The following is a 21,943-nucleotide window of genomic DNA, read 5'->3' as shown; positions in this document are numbered from 1 at the left end:
GTTGGGATTGAAACTATTCAATGAAGCGAGTCAATGCCTCATCATCGTCATGATTAAACTTGAAAAGTCAAACTGCTTACACGATATGTCAAACTTGCAGTAATAAACTTTCATTCCAAGGTGGCGCTCAAGCTCATGTTGTTGATGTATCGTCAAGCAACATGAGCGCAGAATGTAGCCGCAATCGATTAGTAAGGCAGAATCAATCGGACACGTTGAGGATGATCAGGAGGAAATTCGGTCTAATGTTCTGTGGTTGTTTGAGACCCACCTGGCCCATTACGGGATACGGAGTGCAATAGAACGTCCGTTATACGCAATCCAAACACGATTGGAAACAAAATGGTGGACCAAGATAAGGGAGGGATGACACATTATTAAGTAGAATCCAAACAATTTCATTGCCATTGACATTCATCAAAACAAGGTATTCACATTTCGAAAAACAAAACAAAACCTTTCAGTCATTGCATCGAACCCAAAACTTTCTTCCATCTCGCTCGGCATCGTTTCATCTCTGTGCTTGCAGTCACTATTTACACAGCAGTTGCCGCGGAAACACCCGGACAGCCAATAAGGAAGCGGGTCAAACACCAAAGGGCGGCATTGTGGCAGGAATCGGAACTGCCAGTTGGGGTCAAGCGCTACGGAGGGTAAAATCGATTCTGTACAAACATGGAGGTCAACTTCTTCACGTTCCTCAATATGCATTTTTCAACAAGCAGTACGTGGAATCATCACAGGTGTGGTAGCTTCTTCGACGGTCGTAGTCGTGACACTTTGGCAACTGACAGATGAAGCAAGAACGCATTTCCAGCTTATCAGCAGAATGTTTTCGTTTTCCTCAAAGGCCGGCTGGCGAAGAGAATTGCACCTTTTGGAGTTCACTGAGGTGAGCTTCGACCCGTTGTTGTTTTGTGGGGCGACTCAGAGAGATTTCTGGAAACCTGGAGTGCGTTGAAAGGCGTTGGTTGACGCGTAAACTTGAAAAGTTGCTCATCAAGTATTATCAGCAGCACCTCGTTCGGGAGGATGAAACCCAAACTTCCACTTCCAATCACGCCACCTTCGGAAAATAAATATGACTCGACATGTTGTCCCTGGGAATCTTAACGCCGTCTTGCTTTCCACGCATTTCTTTGGAGTCACAAAGTGCTTCGTAATTGGCAGGTTTGGGGGGGGTCGTCCGCTCCATCAGGTGTTCTCGATTCATCGCGTCCCGATCACGGCAAATTCTTCCTGCCGGACCAGAGCAGCGCCGGCGAGTGCGGCGGCGGCGGCGGGCGGTGCTTGCAACCCGCCCGGCCGCCGCTCTGCGCCTGCCGCCATCGCAGGAGCTCTCGCAGAGCGCTGCCCGCATCCCCGTTGGAAAGGCGGAGCCTCTGGAACGCCTGCGTTAGGACAGAGGACCAGATGGCGTCACGGTTCCGACGAGCGGATGAATACGGCGGAACCTCTAAAGCCGGACAAAAAAAAAAAAAAAAAAGCCGGGCAACTTGGAATTCAAACATGCAACGATGAATTTTTATCAACAGTGGCAAAAATGGACCGTGGGGGAACCGATGAAATTCCCGATGATCCAGTCAGAACAGATTTTGTATGAATTTAGAGGTTCCAGTATCAACACTTTCCCGACCTTAAAGTAACACTAAGGAACTTTTCAACATTAATAAAATATTTTCGTAACTCTTCTGATGCCGACTGTTTTATGGAATATGTCACTTCCCTCTTTCCCTCCATTCGTTACAAGGACAGAAGTCAATTTGACTGGCGTGAGCTCAAAAACCACACGATGCGGTTATGGTCTTCCTCCATTACTGCTTTTGTCCATAATCAATCTAAACTGAAAGTTCCTTCGTGTTGCTTTAAATAATGAAATGATGTTTTGGAGGTTGAGAGCAAAATGTAGCGGGGATGACGAGCAGATGGGGCTTCTTCACCAGGAGACAAAATCAAATAAATGGAGCAAAAAAGATTGAGCATGTGTCATACTCTAATCGGGAAGCCATTAGAGACCGACGGTACGCGAAAATGAGGACATGGCTATCAGTTGTATTGGAAAGAAGACGGAGATGAATCCACTGCCGAAAACAGTCACCTGCGAGTGCATAATCGATCAGAGACGACAATTCCAATCTGCCTTCGTCAGTAATTCCAGAAACACGACTGCTTCCGCCTGCTGGTTGGTTTTTTTGTAATAACTACCATTGCTTTACGAGACCTCTTCAGGTCAGAGGCTGCATCAAAGTCTTCTGTATGCATAGCATAAAAATAAAAACATAAAAAAATATATATAAATACATTTTTTGGGACCAATATTTAAAATAGAACGTTCTTAGAGGTTTTTGGGAGCAAATTAGTTAAGTATAAATGTATGCAAAATAATTGGAATGCGATTCCTTTTACTGGGATCTCAACAAAACCCACCCAAATTTTTTCAACCTTCTCTGAAGCTTCAGCAGGGATTACTGCTCGACCTAAAGTCCCGTACGAGAGCGAGCGTTTGATAAAGCCGGCAGGCCTCAAAGGTCGTGTCCCCGTTTAACCCGAAAAGTCGAGGTCGGGCTGTGCGCAGCGCGGTCAACTTCTTCCACTCCACATTAGGAAAACAAGGACTTTGTGGACTTTCTGCGACGGAGGGAATTCTCCTGTTTAAACAGTGGGGAGCTATCAAACACGGGTCACCATATGCGAATGATGAAGGCCGCATCGCAAAACGGCTTCCAGCCGTCGAATGCTTCTGAGATAAGAGTCTCTTACCAGCATCGCCTCATATGACTGCCCTCCTCTCAGTTTAAAGATATTGGTTAACACAATTTGGGGGAAAGCGTGCACAAATTTGGATGACACATACTGTATCTTTCCAAGAAGCTATCTTATAAGGCATCTGTTGCCAGAATGAAAAAAGCATGATGCGAACTCCCCCCCCAAAAAATAACAAAAAAAATGGGATGATTGATGATCTTTGGCGAAGGACTTCCACAAAAAAAAAAAAAAAAAGATTCAACAGCGAAGATGGGATTCCCATCAGCACTTTGATGAACTCACAATGGATTCGATGGAAGCAGCATTACAGAATGTATTTCCGGATGGACTCACCACATCCCTAACATGCGGACTGCGGCTTCCAGGAAGCCCCCATTCCCTGCCCCCCCCACCCCAACACCCTCATCGACTAGAGGGCGGCCCCAGCTCCAAATGGAGAGAAATTGAGATGGCCCCTCTGGAAGATAAAGGATAAAATGACAGTCTTGTGGTCATTGAATAAACATACGAGGACATATTGACAAAATAATTATAGAATCTCAAAAGGGCTCATCGGGGGCTTTAATAGGAAGCGGGACTCGACAGGGTATGTCGCACATTGATTTTTCATCTTGTTACTGGTGAACTTTGAACTTGGGCACTCCCCCAGGTGGTCAAGGTCAACGACCACTAAAAAAAAAAAAAAAAAGAGCAGCTGGGAGGTTTGTAGGCAATCTGATAAAAATGGTAGTTTCTGTTATGAAAGGAATACTTCATACATGTAAGTCTATGTCTGACTCTGTAGCAGTTTCCAGGTTTCAACTATTTTTTTTTCAGTTATCGGCATGCTAGCAAACCCACGTAACGAGGTTGTGTGTCAGTGCGCGTGTGCTTTAAATTCAATCCTGCAACCAAACACCTTCATGCGGAGGCAGGGAAAGCTCGCACGTCACGGGTGGCATATGTTGCCCCGGGGAGGCCACTTTCCTCAAAATGTAAACAAAAACAGCTGCAACAAAAAATAGAAAAAATAGAAGAAAAAGAAAAAAAAAAACCTTCCTACTTTCAACTTAAATAGTGCTTGTTGTTTGTAAATGTGTGAAAATACAGCAAAATGTTGTGGGACTTGTTACATATTACTGTTATTATTGTTGTTCCTACAAACATGCATTTATATTTGTGACTTTGTTCTATTATAGTTTTTTTTTTTTTTTAACTCAATTGTCACTACAAGTTAAATTCTAACCTTATTTTAGGGTTAGGGTTGAAATAATCTACTAAAATGGATTTGCAGCATAAATTCTAAATGGTGGTAAGTAGCCGAAATAATGCGCATGGTTACATCAGAAGGCAACAACCATATCTTGCAAATGGTATTAAATGTCGGCACTTTTATTACAAACACATACTACAGGTTTGTGTGTGTGTGTTACCTGCGTATGGTGGCGATCCATGTGCCTGTGCAGAGAGGATGTGGACATGTTTGACTTGACGTGACTCTCGTCCTCGAGTGAACCTGAACACACAATTCAATAAGGCGTCTTACATAACATCATTATTAATAACAGCTGTAATTGGTGTATAATGATTTTATTATTTTATCCCACATCTTTGAAAACGATCATCTTGCTCAATGTGGGCAGAGGGAAGTTGTCAAATTATGTTGAAAGGAACGAACCGCCTACCATTGGAGACCTGGTTGCCGTTCTCAACGGGGGCGTGGCTTGATGAGTGAAGCGAATGATTGTTGGCGTTCTTGTCCTGTAGCTGCAGCGACGGCGAGGACGGGGTGGAGCCGCACTCTTCCCGGCCAGGCAAATTGATGTTGGAGTTGAAACCTTGGGAAGAGCACACTCACGTAAAAGATCCGATCCGGATTTGTTTTTGCGGAGTTAAGCAGATTGATGAGCCCTGACAAGTATTGTCGTTTGTTATGTGGCAGGATTACATAAAAATAGTAAAAGGACTCAAGAGCTACAACATGGCAGGCTAACATTAGCAAGTGTGTTTGTGTGTCATTTCTGGTTTGAGTGTCCAAAAGTGTTACAATGATGCTATAACAGCGAGTCTGCTTGACAACAGTGGTTCGCGTCACGCATGTGTACTAGAAATAACATCTTGTCGTAACCGTGAAAGAGCCACATTAGCGTACGGTTACAAAAAGGCCCAAAGGGTTGCTTAATAATTTCCGCTAACAATGAATAAATGCATCCTACTAGACTTAGACTTAGACTCGACTTTATTGATCCCTTTGGGATGGCTCCCTCTGGGAAATTTACATGTCCAGCAGCAATGAGAACAGATCATAAAATAAAAAAATAATTCAATCAATCAATAAATAAGGTTACTACACCAGAGATTGAATTAATACTAGTATCGGAATCGGAATCGGGGTCCAAAAAAAAAAAAATACAATTTGTATCGGAACAACACTAACCGATACCAGGTATCGGTTTCTGATACCAGCCTTATTTTAAAGTATCTGTACTTGTGAAAGTGGCCGATACGATTATCATTACCAATTACAATCTTGCCATTAATTTCATGCAATTTTAAGGAAAAATACTATATCGGGATTTATATTTCTTTAAAATAAGTTGTTGTGGGGGAGGGGGCGGAGGATTTTATGTACTGGTTGTATCGGTATCTAGTATCGGTGAGTACTCAATAGTTGATTACAGTATCGGTCTAAAACTAAATTGGCATCGAACATCCCTACTTATGAATGAGCCGTGGTAACCCTGAAATGTAACGAGACTTGATTGTATAACACTGAAAAGTTAGCAGGAGCTGAACATCTGAGAATTTGGTGGCACTGTGTGCCCCATGCCCCGATGACGTCTGTGCTTTATTTGCTATTCATTCAGCTGCATGTGGCCTGTAGGAAGGTGACTCCGTATGACCCGGCAGCCTGTCGGGCTCACATGCTTTCCGCGCTGAATGAGCAATTGTCTGCCACGTCATACGCGCAGACCAGCGTGAGCGTGAAGTCGTCAACCGGCATCCCATTCCGGGAATGCGCTTCTCCCCCTCCCCCCTCCGGGTCATCCATCTATTCATCCAACCATCCATCCTGGGCATGGTTGCAGGCAGCACGCCTAAATATAAACGCGCCGCCCTCAACTCGTGTTCCCAATGTTAGCGGGCGACGCAGGTAGAGCAAGCGAGGCGGTCGTGTAGGTGAGAAGAGATGAGTCACGTCAGAATCGCAACGACGTGACGACGACGAAGAGCCGGTGCTGTGTTCAATCCCTGGCGCGGAATGCTGCCGCCGAGGCGAGGGGGCGGAGACAGAGGGGAGTCTTATGACAGTGATTTCCTGCAGCCTGCCAAGACCACCTGCCCTCTCCCACTGGCATTCCGGTAGTTTGCTCATTCCCCGAGGATGAAGGAGGCAGCTGCTCCTCGCAGAGATGTCTGGGATGGCGACCGTTAACCTCTGGCCCCGCCCCCGGCGTCAGGTATCAAACTGAGCCGCTTAGCGGCCGAGAGGGAACGGAAGTGGAGCATCCTGTTAAGCCCGTTGGCATCCCGCCGCTCTCAGATCTAAGTGGGCCGCTTTGCTTGGCCGACTCAAAAATAACAGCAAGGTTGTGATCCCCGCCGCCCGCCCCCTGAAGTGCCAGCTTCCCCTGTCACAAACCCAGTTTCCATCACGCCAGCACTGTGCCTGCGTAGGAGCGCGTGCTCAGCCGTGAAAACAGCCAAGAGCGTCAGGTCACGTCGGGCCAATGTGTCAGCGCCAGCGCCAGCGCGCCCATTCCGACTCTTATAAGGCCTTCGGCCTCTTCCCTCCTGAACCCGTTATGGCAACGTTGACGGTGGCGACCCTCGGGTAAGCAAAAGACACGAGCCCGGTGACGGCAACGGTGTCTCGCATTTACGTTTGCATGCAATTTCCAGGATCTCTGAGACAACCGCCGAGGGTCTCCCGGAGTGGCGCTTTTGGCCCATCATTCCGGCTTCGGTAGAACATGAGTGAGCTGCTAAATATTTGATAGGCATCCTCATCATTCCGCTGCTCATGTATTATTAACCCGGCCACAACTAATACTCCTACAGGAAACAGCCACTCAGATGAAAACATGCATGTGAGGACAGTTTTCTCCCTTGGCTGGAGTGTGAATGACGATTGATTCAAACTCTATCACAGGATGTCTGACATTTGGCCGAAGTCTGATGGTGGATTATTGTTCAGTGAGGTACAGTACACAAATACTGACAATGTGACCACTTTTTAGCAAGAAAACCTGCTATGCCTGGTCGTCAGGGACTGAACAATATTCGGCTTTGTTGACACGTGGGGGTGCGGACGACGAACGACATGTGCCGAACCCGATTCGTCGTTTATCAATGGCGGATGAAGGGAATGCACATTTCGCATTCATTTTGGGATGGGGCCGACAAAAGCACGGCATGCCGCCAGGCTCGTAAAGCAGTGGGGGAAACCCTGCTTGCAAATTCAGCGAAGGACCAATTCAATGTCTGTGAAGGATGATACTAAGAGATTATCCTGTGTGATTTTTTTTTATCCTTCTCAATCTACTCAGAAAATTGCCAGGCCAATTATAAATCGTAAACCTCTTCAATATTTATCTCAATACAGTGGGGCGCTGCCTCTTTCACAGAAATCTTGTTTGGATGAGGAGACTAGCAACCACACACTGTAAGAGCACAAAGAACGTACATGCCTGTTTTGGGAATTTGGTCAACCCTGATAGCGATCAGAGAAGAACCAGAGTTCCAACTAATTTCTGACTCCAACTGAAATGGTTTTGTTGATAGCATTCTGGCTTGACAGGTAGAAACATCTATCTGAGAGAGAGTGAGAGGGAGGGGGGACATTTTTCTATAGGTTGGTTTACAACACATGACGTATAGGGCTGATCAGCAATGGCGGTGGAGTTAGGGGGGGCATTTTACAATCATTTTTACGTGCCAGATGCATACTGTACGCCTACGTCAACCTCTGAAAATATATATTTTTTTAAATGATCGCACCAATAATTCGTACTTTATGAATGAATGTCGTCCTCTGCTCTGTACAGCTTAATGAGGAAAACGCTTCCTCTCGGTCCAACTTGGCTTTCTGATGTCATCTTTCTCGCAACTGTTACTATACAACCATGTTCTTGGCGCAAATCCAATGCCATGTGTGGTAAATCAGGCACAAATTTGTTCCCAGCTGTCAGTTTTGTGGCCGTGTTTGTGCCGGTATATGATTCGAGGAATATCCTTCGTGAATAGGTGGGTAACTGGGCGCAGACTGCGGGTGCAGTTGTGGTGCAATATTTCACGCTATTAGCGGACGCAGCACATTCTTAGTGAATCTGCCCCTCAGGACTTTAACTATTACTTTTGATTTTCAGCGTGAGTTAGAATTTCAAATGAACACTGCCACACTTTGTTGGAGAAGCAAAAAGTCTAATATTAGTTTACAACAGAGTTCTATTCCTACATTGGCAACATAACCTGAATTTCTAACAAAGTTGGAACACTCAAATCGTTGTTGGTTTTTATATTTTTGTCCATTTTCATTTTAAAACAGTGGAGAGTAAATGGCCCCGTGGGCTTCAGTAATTACAGTCCTATTCTCCTCACTTTATGGACTTTTTATTGGACCATTTGCCTCATCTAATTAGCTTTCACTATAGACCCTGTCTTTGTTAACATGAACAGTGTTTCAGTAATAGCCTGCATATGCCATTTTACACAAACGTGACTTTACAAGAATATAAGTGAAGCGGTGATAAGACAAACCATGATGATCCACGAGGCATGGACACGGTCACAAATCAGTCAAATAATACCGTACGCTGCACATGCACTGCAGCAGCAACAGGATGAAATGTGCCACAGCTGGCAGCAGAGACAACAAGGTCAGTGATGGCTGCCGCTCATTATCCGTGCTCGCTGCATGTACGTGGATCTCGTTTTTCCTATAGGAAGTGGTCACGTTTTAGGGGGCGTGGCGAATCCGTGAGGATCACATTGGGACAATGATTACATGCGGTGAAGTATGTTTTGCCCCATTTTAGCATAAAGGTCAGCCTTTGCATCAGCGTCTCCACGCTGTAAATTACTACTTGCATTATAGAACGCCGCATGGCAAGATAAGCCCGCTAGCTCATTAGCTATCATGATACACCTGCAGTCGCCAAAGGACGCTGATGCTGTTATTCTGGAACAAATGGACTCGCTCAAATGTGCCAAAGAGGGTGGTTTGCTAGAACACCTCTCAATATAAAAAAAAAAAAGGGATTTTCAAGAAATGAAACAGCTACAATAAAAAACAGAGGACTGTTATTTATCTATTGCATCTACAATACAGTGCAGAAGGCACCCAATAAATCAATTCCAGACTTTGATCATGGACTTGTTACGGTAAATACAACACAAAATGGACACGCACATTGTGAAGGGTCAAATAAAGCAGAGGTTAACTTCCCATCATCCCCACACTAATGTACATTTGGCCCATGGGTTCACTGTGTGCAGTCGGTGCAGACACGGCAAACAATGAAAAATGATGAGAGGAGCTTTATGGTCTTGTTTTATGTGTTACAAGTACAAGTGGAACCTCTGAAGTCGATCAATGTACAAGTCAGCATTGTTTCAGGGGGGTTGCGGGTGCTTTTCCAGTAAAATAAAACACAATACTATGTGATCGGGCCTTTATTATTGGTAAAATACTATCGTAAAGGCATACAATGGATCGCACCAATCATTAGCTCCATTGTTCTTTTTAACAACGTATTTTGAGCATCCGTCATTTGGCAATCGGCAACAGTCTTCCATCATTGTTAATCCATCAATATTTCAAGCCAAACCAATTGATAAGTGTATATTTACGTGTTTACTGCAGGAGAAAATGAGTCCCGGAAAGAATCGGAAATATTCTGCGGTACGACAGCGAAGTGGACATCCGTCAGTTGTTTCCGTTATTCGTCAGCGAAACCGACGTCCGTCATTGACGGACAGAGAAAGCCCGCGGTACTGACCCGGTTATTATTGATTACATTGACAGACGAACACCCACTTCTGGCAATGATTAGTTGTTGTTTTTTTTTAAAGTTTCCCATCATTTGTTAATCGTCAACAAAACGGACACACGTCATTGGTGGATCGACGGACCTTCCGTCAATATTGATGGAATGCCCACCTCTTTGTTTTGTTTGGTCAATTTCTTTTTAAACTGCTAAGACACGAATGTTGAAAAATTAGATTTGCGATGAGCATCTGCAATAAAAATCAGTTTGCCTTTATCGTCAAAGTTAATGATTATTTGATGTGATGTGATTTTCCCACTTTGACAGTTAAGAATGTTAAAATATCACTTGAAACACCGTGTGTAGTGTTAGAAAATGTTTTACGAGGGTTATGTTTATTATTAGGGCCCAACCAGCAGGTGGTGTAAGTCATTATTGGAATCACTGTTGTTTTTCTTATCGCCTTTTTGGGGGCCTGAAAATGCACAAATTCTCAAAACTTTTTGCAAACCCAAAGGCATCGTGAAGACACATTTTAGGGGTGCTAAATAAACTCACTCACTATTGCATCCTGGAAGTTTCTGGCGACATGAATATCACCAACGCGAAATGGGGTAGACACACCTACTCCATCCAACTATTTTGGTTTGAAGCAGCCATTTTGGGTGAATTCCAGCCTTGTAGTTAGGCTCACTACAACTCGGGAATTCATCCAAATTGCAGTGTAAAATGAGGTCAGATTTAATTTAGATTGACATTTGGGAACACAATTTGATGTCAGCGGTTCCACTGTATCCTAAAAAAACATGTCGGAGTGACGTACCTCCGTCTCGCATCTTGCGTCCCGTTGAGGACTTCCTCAGCAGGCTGCGTCCGGTGCTGAACAAGGTGTTGAGCTCATCCAGAGGACTGGTAAGGGGTCTTCCATTGGCCGGGTTGAACAACAGGGGCGAGGAGGAGCAGGAGTGAGCTCTTCGAGGTTCCGGGCGAGACATCTTGCCCGGGGAGTAAGGGGGCGGCTTCCCCAGCGTCTCCACACTCGGTCTCTGTGACGCTTGGGCCTTGGAGGAGTCTGACTGGGTCCCGGTGACAGAAGCGGTCCGCGTCAGCGCAAGGAAGCTGGCCTCAGGGGGGAAGGGGAAGTGTGAAGGTGGTCTGTATGGAGGAGGTGGGCCACTTGTGGTAGAAAGCGGAAGCGGCGGGGTCAGCGGAGGGGTGGCCTTCTTCTCCGGCATGAGGACGGTGAGGCTCGGGGAGGAGTCGGCCCTCTGGCGCACGTATTGAGGCGACAGCGGGCTGTCTGGACCTGCGGCGTAGTTGAGATTGGTCTCAAACACCGGCAGCTTCTTGACCTCTAAAGGAGTGAGAGGCGACTCGTCCGAAGCGGGCGAGCACGTGACGGGAGACGGCGGGAACACCAGGAGAGGCGGCCGATGCGGGAGCAAGTTGGGGAAGGGGGCCGGTATGTCACAGCCGCCATCTTTTCCATGCTGACTCCTGGGGGCGGCGATGTCCAAAGCCGGCACTGTCGCGCCTGACGTCGCTCGCTTGCTCTCGTCGCTCTGAGGTCGACACATGCTGGATGTAACCAGGCCCAAGCTGAGAACTTCCAGCTTGGTCGGTTTGGTTGCAGCGGCGGGCGGAGGCGCAGCATCGTCGGGAGGGAAAAATGTCATCTCCTCGTAGACGGCTTCTGACTCCGCCTCTTCCGGGCTGTCGGGTGGCTCCTGCAGGCTTTGAGAGCGGGGCTGAGAGCCAAGCATCTCAATGTAGATGTCCTCTTCGTCCTGGCCCTGGTAGAGGCTGAGTCCTAAGCCCTGCGGCGCATCCAGAGAGGCCGCCTTCTGCATCATGCCGCCGCCGCCGCGCGACAGCAACGCTATCTTGACATCAGCGGGACGCAACTGGTGGAGGAGGGGCGCCACGGCGTTGATCTCCTCGTACGAGCCCGTCAGCTTGGTGTTGGGACTGCGCTTGGGTTTGGGCGGGGGCACCTTCCTCATGGTTGTGTAGTCATCACTGTGGGGGCGGGGCTTGGACCCTGAGGAAACGTTGAGAAAGTTTAAACAATGGTCACCGGCAATCAACTATCAATCGGCAATCAAAAGTCGAAAAATGAAAACATGCAAGGTACAGGACTTAATTTGATTCCAACAAATGAACTGATTCAGTCAGAAGATTGGTAACCACCATCAGTCCAGAACATGACCCATCAGCGATCCACTGACTCAGACGGGACACCATGTGGATTAGTAGACTTTCATCGCCATTTTCATTCTTCTAACCCAGTGGTTCTTAATCTGGATTCGATCGAATCCCAGGGGTTTGATGAGTCAGTCTCAGGGGTTCAGTCAAGGTCAAGAAACACACTCGGCTCGAATGATAAGTGATGATATGCCCCACTTGGCCATCATTGGCTGCAGGTAATCGTGTTATATTGAATGGCCTATCTGTGCTGAGGGGAATTTGGTGCGCTCAGTCGTCGAATTTTGGCTGTTGTGTGTTTTTTGTTTTTTTTACTGTCGTTAAAAAAAAAAAAAAAAAAGAGATGTATTTTGGATCTAGGCCGAAAATTGAACTACAAAAATGTGTTAGATCAAAAAAGAAAATAAGCAATAACTTTTTCATTTTTTTGAGTTTTGAATGCCCGTCAAAGAGCAAGAGTCTCGCAACCATCTGTCATGTGTACTAAAAACAAGTGCACGTACCTGCAGGGTCCGTCGGGGACAGCTGTGATTTCGGGGGACTCCCAGCTGGTGAAGCGTAGCCTTCCGGAGTGGGGCTCTCTTTGACCGACATCACCAGGCCGGCACTAACCGCCTCGTAGGAGGCGCTCAGGCGCGTGTTGGGGTCCCGTTTTGGTTTCGGGGGCGGTTGCTTCCGAGGTGAGGAATTGCTATTGTCCACGCTGGCGTGAGCAACTTGCTGCAGCAGTGGTTTGATGGCCGGGCTGGTGGTGGAGTGCGTCGTGTTCTCCATTGCCAGGGGGACAGGAACCGAGCTGGATCGAAAGTGGCGAATGACTCGGCTTCCCCCGTTCCCAGCACCTTCGTGGACTTTTCCAACTTTTTCGATAACCCTGTACGCATCATATGAATAGTTGGATCGATACAGTGCAGATTAGGATAGGGTTATAAATTATGAGATTTTTCATATCATTCAAAACAAAAAAATATATAAAACGTGAATCTGATTAATACATGAAATAAATACATCCCTCAAGTAGCAGACCAAAATGAAATCAACAGATCATTTTGTATGGCTTTCTTGTAAATTTGAGTGCGGCTTTCGAGTCACACATCAACTGTCACGCCGCAAATACGAGCTAAGGAGGCCAATTGGAGGATAAAGAGACAAGAGATTATGCTTTAGATCTAATCTCCCTACAGTAATTTGATCATATCCAGTTTGATATTTCCTACGCTAATCTCAGTGAACCATCTGTCCGTCCTATGATTGCATGCAGGGGGGGCGTCGGGGGGGTCGGATGGCCATGTGAGAGGCTACGTGCGTAAATGGTGAGGGAAGGAATTTTAAATACCTGTGGAGAAATTAAGTGGTTTTCACTGAATTTAAGTATTGCAGCCTCAATAAAAACCTTTCATAGTTGTCAGATATACCCACTCTCCAAAAAATGTGAATGTGTGCGTGTTTGTGTGTGTGCGTGTGCGCCAGGCAGCAGATGTTACATGCACAAGGACACTTCGCAGAAGGACACTTTAAGGTCAGCGGGATCTTGGTTCAACAATAAATTTGTATCTAAAAGATTGCATAAATGTTGATAAAGTCATATCAGACCGTATGAGATTGTGCAGGTGTACCTAATGTTGTGGCTTTTGAGTGGAAGTGTATATTTGTAAATGTAGCCTCAATTAACCTTCAGAAAAGCCTTTAGAGTTTGGATTGTTTCGTTTGCTTGAACAAAAACAGTCATTGTTTTGGAACGGGGGCTTTTTTTTATTTAACAATTGGACCAAGTGCAAGCCGGTATTCAAAGTTATTAAATAATGTATATAAAAGCAGCGATAATGTGGCTTCACTATGTGGCAAGTTGTGATAACCTGTAGCAGCAGTATATAATAATACATAATTTAATATATAGTTCTTAATTAATAAAAACTAGTGAGATTTGCAACTGTAAAATATTTTAATATGTTTTATTATTATTTACAACGAATTGACAAACCAATTATTTAATGAGGAATTGATCTAAAATAAATAAATAAATAAATAAATATCTTAATGAAGCAGGTTAGGATAAATAAATACAAAACGACTGTTGATAATGTGGGCCGCATTAAAGAATGTAGAGTGGGCAGTATTACTTTGTAACCAGACAGACAGACAGACAGACAGATAGATAGATAGCTAATTAATTCAATTAATTATCTGATACATGAAATATATCATTTATGTACAACTTAAACAGCTGTGGACCCAGCATTGACCCCTGGGGGACACCACAAGAAACACCAAGTTTATCAGATAAATGTAGCGAGCAAGCTAGCTTGCTAGCTAGAACAATACATAGACAGATGGGTGCCAATGATCGATGACATCACATCACCGAGTTCACAATTCACCTTTTAACCGGTTGCTCCTCCTCCTTGCCAACCGGATCGGGCCTCTCCCCGAGCGGCGGGCTGCTGCCGAGGGCGGCGGCGGCGAGGATGAGGCCGTTGCTGCCGTGGCAGCGCAGGCGGTCGCTCTCCCGCGCGATGTCAGACGCGTTCTGTATGACTAGGCGGTCGTAGGTGCGCAGCCCCATGTCCTCCGCCCCCTGCAGGAAGCGCTGCACGCTGCCGTCGTCCTTGTGCCGCGATGCCAGCCGGCGACGGACGCGCCGCCGGACCAGCCAACCACGCACCACTGAAAGGAAAAATTACACATATAATAGGCTATATATATATATATATATATATATATATATATATATATATTAGGGGTGTGAATTGCCTAGTACCTGACGATTCGATTCGTATCACGATTCACAGGTCACGATTCGATTCGATACCGATTAATCCCGATACGAATGGTCACGATTCGATACCGATTAATCCCGATACGAATTTATAAGTCGATTGTTGCGATTTTTTTCCATTCAAATTTAGAAAATACTATCAGTAAATTTGTACATGTACACTGTAAGATTTGTATGAATATATTTATCTAAAACTTGAGGCTTATAACCGTGAGCCACTGTACACAAACAGTTTGCAATCTGTTTCACATTTGAACAGCATTAAAATAAAAATATTAAGGCTTAATGTGCCGTTCATATAACATTCTTCCATGCTCAAGGTGTGAATCCTAAAAAAAAAAAAAAAAAAAAAAAAAAAAAAAAAAATCGATTCTGCCGATTATTGAATCGATTCGAGAATCGCGCGATATATCGCCGAATCGATTTTTTTTAACACCCCTAATATATATATATATATATATATATATATATATATATATATATGCAGAAGGCTTTGATGCAGCCTCTGAACCCAAGAGAACAGTTGAAGCAATGATGGTTATTACAAAAACGGCCAGCAGGTGACAGGAGAGTATAAGAGATCAACCAAGGCCATGTGCAAAAAGCTCTTTTCCCCAGTGTTTTAAACAGATTTGTGAATAATGATGAAACTTATCTATATTCTGATGCTAATTGCTGCAAAACAAAAACAGAAATATACTTTTCTTTTCCTGATGAAAGAAGAGACTCTAATCTTTCTTTTGGTAGGTTCCATGTTTTTATAGCAATAGAACACAATATTCTGTGGGCCTTGCAAAATCAGTCAAAATCCAGTAAAACAGCCGAGAGTGAAGGGGACTGCTTCGTGAAAATGGCGGCGAGTGAATGAGTTAATCAAAATAAGACATTTGTAAACATCGGTTTTTGCTTTGGTAAACAATGACCAAACCAGTAACATCTGTCCAACATCAACCCCCCACCCTTTTTTTTTTTTTTTTTAAATCACTATACGAATATGAATTACAAATACAATACTGCGAAATTAAAATGAATCTGATTAGTCGATTAATCTATTGAATAATCAATAGATTAATCGATTCTAAAAATATTTGACAGTGAGAGCACGAGTGCCAAGTATGCACACGCTTGCGACAGTCCACAATGAACACGGCAAAAACCAAGTGCAGTGTGAAAAGGGCTTAAGACTTATATCAATTGAGGTGATACCGTAATGGCTGTTGCAGGATCAGTAAACCGAGCACTGTCATTGTTGTGGAAAGGTACCGACAAAGAAAATTTGAGTCATCACTAGTTGTTTCTTTACCTTTCTGGCAGGTGATGATCTTTTTATGCAGCTGGTAGCAGCGGTCGTTGAGCTGGTCTGCTTGCCAGTACTTGAGAAACACTTTACTGCTGCCCATCTAAACATGCACAAAAAAACACAAAATATGAAGCGGTGATGCTAAAGGACATACAGTAAGTTGGCTGCAGAGACTCGACGTTGACACAACATTCACTTTATGGATTTGAAAAAAAATAAAAAATGGGGGCGGAAAAAGTCTGTTGTGTTTGTGAGGGCACAAGTGGGTGATGGGGTGAGTGACAACTTGTCGAAGGGGCGTCCCAAAAAGCCAACATTGTGTATGTATGTGCGTGAGTGCGGCTGCAGCTGACGTGACCCCTGGAGGTCAACCACTCAGACACAACAGCAGTCTGGCAGACGGGGAGCGAGAGGAGGCAGGGCGGGTGGTTCCGAGGGGGTTCTCTGTTGGTGCGTGTGTGTGTGTGAGCGGCTACGAGGGAAGAATGATGATGAGGCGGGACAGCTGGAACGTGTTGACGAAGATTCCAAGGAATCTCTGACAAACAGGGAGGCGGGCGTCCGGGGATTAAGTCATTTGGCAAAATCTTTTTGTTAGCGATGGAAAGACAGAAGAAAAAAAAAAAAAAAAAAAACGCGCGCACCTGCCACCCCTGCAGTTTGGTCTGCTGCAGCACACGGCGACATTTCTCCTCCGCCGACAATTTCCTCTTGTCGCCCAGCGTTGGCACAACGAGATCTTTGTATCTGAGACGCACAAAGACAAATAAAACATCAGAGGAGTGACGAAAGTGCGCAACTTGAAGAGGAGGCTTTAGCTGGAGAGAAACAATAGGTTCAAAGGTCAGATAGGGGGGTCAAAGACCAGCAAAACAGCATCTGTTCCTGTTGGGGTTGCCCGGGGCAACTGTGGCAATGAAGACATGAGTGTGTTTTCGTCTGGCACATATGCTGAGTTATACAAACGGAGATGTTACATTATACAAACGTGTCATAGTCGTGATGCCGGAAAATCATAACAGATTGTGAAGCAACGCACATTTGTTTATGAAGCAGCATCAATGGAATGCTCACCGGTAAATGAGTGGGATTTCCAAAGGCCACATTACCAGTCCTTCCACTCAACATCAAGATAAGGACCCGCTGAGTGCCGCGAACCCTCTTCACTCAGCAAAACCAAGTTGGGGGTATAAAAATTTCGTGGAAATTTGAAGGCTGTAAACTGTTTTGGAATACTGGTCGCATTTGATTTGCTCATATTTACAAGCTGTACTTCCTGTAGTGGTGACGTTTTCTCATTCCACAAGTGTATGAAGTGGATGAGTAGCAAAGGTCTTGAGAGGTCAGTTGCTTCATCTTAAGTCTAAAAACAGCTCACTATTTGGTGAATATTTCATTCTTTCTTATAAGGGGCCTTGACATGCCTTAAAAACAAAAACATAAAAATAAAAAAAATAACCATTGTGTATCCTTGAAAAAAAAAAAAGTTTCACCAATTAATGTGAAATTTCAGTGGACAGGCCTATCATGACACTGTCACACATTTTTGTCACACATTTAAGCAGGTGTCCTTGATAGGGAGGCTGATACTTTTTTTTCTTACAAGATTGCAGGCAATCAGTATTTGAGGATCATTTCAAGAATTCAACATAAAAATATATTATTGACTCGCTTTAGCCACATTGTATTGAGCACTGAGTACTTTTTTTTTGTTTGTTTTTTTTAAATCTCGATAACGATGTAAATCCTGATATAGCAGTTTTCCTTGAAATTATATGACAATGTCAATTTTATTTGATCTTTTCTTTATTTTATTTCAAAAACACATTTTATCGGACACAAAACAATGACTAAAAGATAAAAATCCTACCAAATACAAATATCCAGTGGAAAAAAACAATTGAAATATCTGCTAACACAACAGAGGCAATGTTGTTGACATCCATGCGCCTCCAGCAGTGCCGTAAACAAAATGTTTACGGATGATGTAAAAATGTTACCGCAAACTAGTCGGGTTAACTCTCATTCATTGTTCATACGATGTTAATGGAGTGCCCCTGCAAGGTGTCTAACGTCACCCGTCACAGAAAAACTGCTCTCGTTGAGTTTGTGGTACACTCGGCTTTGTTTATTGTCAATAAGATTGAAATGTGTCCAGATTTTGACTCCTTTGCTTTATACTGACCAGCCGTCTGCTCAGTGTGGATACATTTTTTTGTCGAAAGACAAGTGAGAGAGACGGGGAAGAAAAACAAGGGGCTCCCCATCTCGTCGTTCGTTTCAAAAGGTTCTGTGAAGAGACATCGCTAATCCTGCCTACAGCGGCCAATCAAATTGCCTTAAACGCAGGTCGTAGCGGTGGTGGAAAGTTGAAGCAGTTTTGAGACTGTGACTTTTAAAACAGCGGCATACCGTCAGACCAGTAACTGGCCCATACCTCGCGGTGCGTCACTTCACTTCAAGAATGAACACAACTTACTCATAGTAAGCTTTAATGCCAAATATAAGACAACCTACTGGGGCCTTCTCACCGACACCTACTTTTGGAATACATTAGGAGACATATATCTTGTGGAAACCGTGCCTAAGAATGAAGCCTCTTTGGTAACTGTACAAGGTCAACACCAGTGCATCTACGCGATAACAGCTTTTTGGAAGACTTTTTTTTTAACAAGTGTGTCTGTAGAAATGGTTCTTGGGGGGAGGTCTGGCTCAACGTCGCTGTTCAAGTTCATCCTTAAAGGTGTTAGATTGGGTTCAGTCACATTCTTCCAAGCCAGACTCTTTCAAGTACGCATTTACGGCCTTTGGAAAAGAAGCGGGTAATCCCCAATGTATTCCCACCAAGATAGAAGCCTTCTTGTTCTCGATCTAGCCCAACCCATCATTGATTAATTGATTAAAAAGGCTTGTGTCAAAACCTTCGTGCATATGTCAGCTGCGTTGCATCCAATGTTATAATCATAGTGCTGTTGCGGTTATTGATGCAGAGATGATGATGATGTCATGCATACATCAAATGAGACCGATATAAAGAGCAGATGGTGGTGAATGTAAATCACTCGCGTATGTCAATCGCGAGCGAGCGTGGGTGCGCTTGATTTGCGCGTGAACTCTGGCTAACCCTCTTCCTGTATGGAAAAACCGGTTCGGCAGACAGCGCCCGCGAAACCCCCCCTGGAGGGACCATAAAACAAAAAAAAAGAACTATGTAAACCCGTGACCCCATCGATGGGGAGAAGAAAAACAAAAAAATGGTCCCGCCACACTTACATGACATAACGGCTTCATGGTGAATCAAAATACGGTATTTGATAAGGAGTTAATCACCTCATAAGTCATACAATTTGGTCTCAAAAGTCAATTAAAACTCCACGCAGATCTCATGCACGCTTTGTATAACTAAAGACTTTTTTTTTTTAAAGCACTCAAATGTAACATCTGTTGCTGAATTTTTGTAGTTCCATAAAATCCCGGTGGCGCTGCAACTAAAGCTAAAGACGCTACATAATGCGCGTTTATCCGCCAGCCAGCGGCGACGAGGGCCCCACTTGTCACGACCCACTCACTGTGTGATGGAGTTGTCTGAAGTGCTCCGTGAAGAAATGCAGACGCACAAAAAATAAATAAATAGAGGGGCCGGGATTTACACGAGCGGCACAAAACGCAGACAGTATTTGACCTCGCGCGACTGTCAGCAAATAAATCTGGCCGCAAAAAAACAGAGTATCATAAAAGGAAAATAAAAGCAATGGTAAAATAGATTTCCTCATAAATCTGCAGTTGCCAGGACACTAATGCAATTCCCTTAATACAGCCTCGAGGACTTTTAGGGAAGCGGCCTGCATGTGTGTGTGCGTGTGTGTGTAATTTGTGTTAACAATAACAAAGAAAAACTCAACATTCACGGTTGCCTTATTGCGCTGTCGTATGACTTTGTCAAGGGCCAGGACCTCATCTTAAATGGGAGACAAATAGAAAAATGGATTCAATCAGTAGTAGAACAAAAAAAGAAAAGAATTAGTGTCCCTTGGGAGAGTTGAGAAGGAAGAGGAAGGATTGGAAGGTCTCGGTCAAGTCTGATCCCAGTTGGGGGATATAAATGACATGAAGTGGATAGACTCGTCTTGGCAGAAAAAAAAAATCTCACAAAAGTTTTCACACAGAACACAACTAACATGAACAAAGCATAATCTGAAGATCAGTGATGGGCGATAACTTAGTATTTAATATCAGTCACACCACATAAAAAAAAGTAAGTTGAATTGTCTTCCCAGTAAACGTGTCACATTTTCTCAACTACACAGAATTATCAAATTTCCCCCATTTTTCCAACTGCAGAGAAGACAAGCATCCTTTATGGCTAAGTCTTTTTTATCAGGAGGAGACCCTCTTGAAAATACCTAATTTCTTTGCCGTTGTTATTTTTAGGCCACATGAATTGACACTTTAAGGGTTTTTTTTCACCTCAATAAACGTTGTTGGTGTCTTCATCGTGCGGTAGTGTTACTAACAGGGCCCTCCAAAAATTTTACTTAGTAGCGCCAACTGGAATTTTGGGGAACATTCAGACTCTCAAGTCAGTTTTCAAAATTTGCCATGTTCATTGTGAGCAGACGTATAAAAAAAATCTTACACTAAAAGGAGACAGGAAGTCCACCATTTTGGCCATTTCTTGGGTTCCTCTAAAGACAAACTTGGTTTATCCAATTAGTACTTAAAAGGGGAAGTCAACCTCCCAAAAAAAATTCTCGACAATAATATCCTATGGAGCCGCATTAGTCTAAATAGGGTATTCTGCATTAGTGGAATATGAGGACAGCAAAATCCAGCAGTTTTTATCAATATCAGAAGGCGGCCATTTTGCCACTTGCTGTCGAGTGAAAATGACATCACAGTTGCTGAGGGCTCAGGTAATAACCAATCACAGCTCAGCTTCAGAAAACAGGTCAACTGTGATTGGTTGTTACCTGAGCCCTCAGCAACTGTGATGTCATTATTCAGTTGACAGCAAGTGGCAAAATGGCCTCCTCCTGAGACGGATGAAAACGGCTGGATGGTCACACAATTATTGTCAAGAAATGTTTAAGGTTGACTTCCCCTTTAAATTGTTGAGTCTTGTGAGTGGCTAGACCTCCAAAAAGGCAATTCATTTTCCGTTAATATTCATAGGCCAAATTTTAAAGGCTTTCCAAACTCAATAGCTCAGCATAAAAATTCCCGTTTGGCGTCGGTCCGGGGTGTAACCCTCCCAAAACTGGATTGGTTGGCAGGTTCACTTAGCAACTTGAGATTTGGTAGGCGTGTCTATGATGAGCGGAACCACAAAAACGCCTCAAGAACGCATAGATGAAAACAAACGAGAAGTTCTCTTTTGTAGTTTGAAGCAGCCATTTTAGCTATTTGCTGGAGTCCTCCAGAAGTTGAACTTTTCCTCGAAATTTTGTCTAAATGCTTGCAAATTTAAAAGATGGACTGTTTGAATGTTCGGCATGGCGGCAAAGATGGACAACTCGCCATGAAACAAAACAACTGATTCAGTTGCACAATGTCCAAACTGGATGAAACATTTCACCATTGAGATTCAGAAATCCAAATACATCGATTCAAATAATTCAAAAGTAATGTCTTGAACAGCTGGATTGTCATGTGATGGAAAAACATTTCCTATTACCTGCCAGCTCACTCTATCACACTACATATAATGTTTAAAAAAACAAAAATTGTCTACCTACCTTTTTATTTTCCATTTCAGTCACAATAGAAAGTCTGACATCACTTCAGTAAAAGCAGGACCAGGAGATGAGATGTGATGTGATGTTTACAGTGTGCGGTAGTGGAAACTTTTTGGTGAGGGGGGGGTCATGTGATCAGCTTTGTCCTCTTTTATAATGTGGCAGGAATGTCCGTGTTAATCCCTTCACTTTC

General features: G+C 44.0%; 1 protein-coding gene and 1 long non-coding RNA gene across 9 annotated transcripts in view; one reads left to right on the top strand and one right to left on the bottom strand.

Moving 5' to 3' along the window:
- Window positions 1–336: 336 nt before the first annotated feature.
- Window positions 337–21,943, bottom strand: part of myo16 (myosin XVI) — a 95,788-nt gene continuing 74,181 nt past the window's right edge. For 7 of the 8 annotated variants that reach the window (XM_077536122.1, XM_077536121.1, XM_077536120.1 and 4 more), the window contains 8 exons: window positions 16,660–16,762; window positions 16,019–16,115; window positions 14,318–14,603; window positions 12,443–12,813; window positions 10,558–11,775; window positions 4,431–4,583; window positions 4,179–4,261; window positions 337–1,391 (listed from right to left, as the gene is read on the bottom strand). In XM_077536122.1, the coding sequence (XP_077392248.1) occupies window positions 1,224–1,391; window positions 4,179–4,261; window positions 4,431–4,583; window positions 10,558–11,775; window positions 12,443–12,813; window positions 14,318–14,603; window positions 16,019–16,115; window positions 16,660–16,762 (2,479 nt within the window). In that variant the 3' untranslated portion in view covers window positions 337–1,223. Of the gene's footprint in view, window positions 1,392–3,152; window positions 3,224–4,178; window positions 4,262–4,430; window positions 4,584–10,557; window positions 11,776–12,442; window positions 12,814–14,317; window positions 14,604–16,018; window positions 16,116–16,659; window positions 16,763–21,943 lie in introns of those variants that run through there. The other variant, XM_077536123.1, reaches the window with a different exon arrangement.
- On the top strand, window positions 5,896–8,979 carry LOC144030134 (uncharacterized). Its single transcript, XR_013287202.1, has 2 exons — window positions 5,896–6,580; window positions 6,649–8,979. It is a non-coding gene; the product is annotated as an uncharacterized LOC144030134 (long non-coding RNA).

The sequence above is a fragment of the Festucalex cinctus genome, chromosome 11 (genome assembly GCF_051991245.1).
Source record: "Festucalex cinctus isolate MCC-2025b chromosome 11, RoL_Fcin_1.0, whole genome shotgun sequence".
In the NCBI taxonomy this organism is placed as follows: Eukaryota; Metazoa; Chordata; class Actinopteri; order Syngnathiformes; family Syngnathidae; genus Festucalex; species Festucalex cinctus.
The sequence above is the reverse complement of the archived record's forward strand: the minus strand, read 5'-3'. Positions and strand labels throughout refer to the sequence as shown.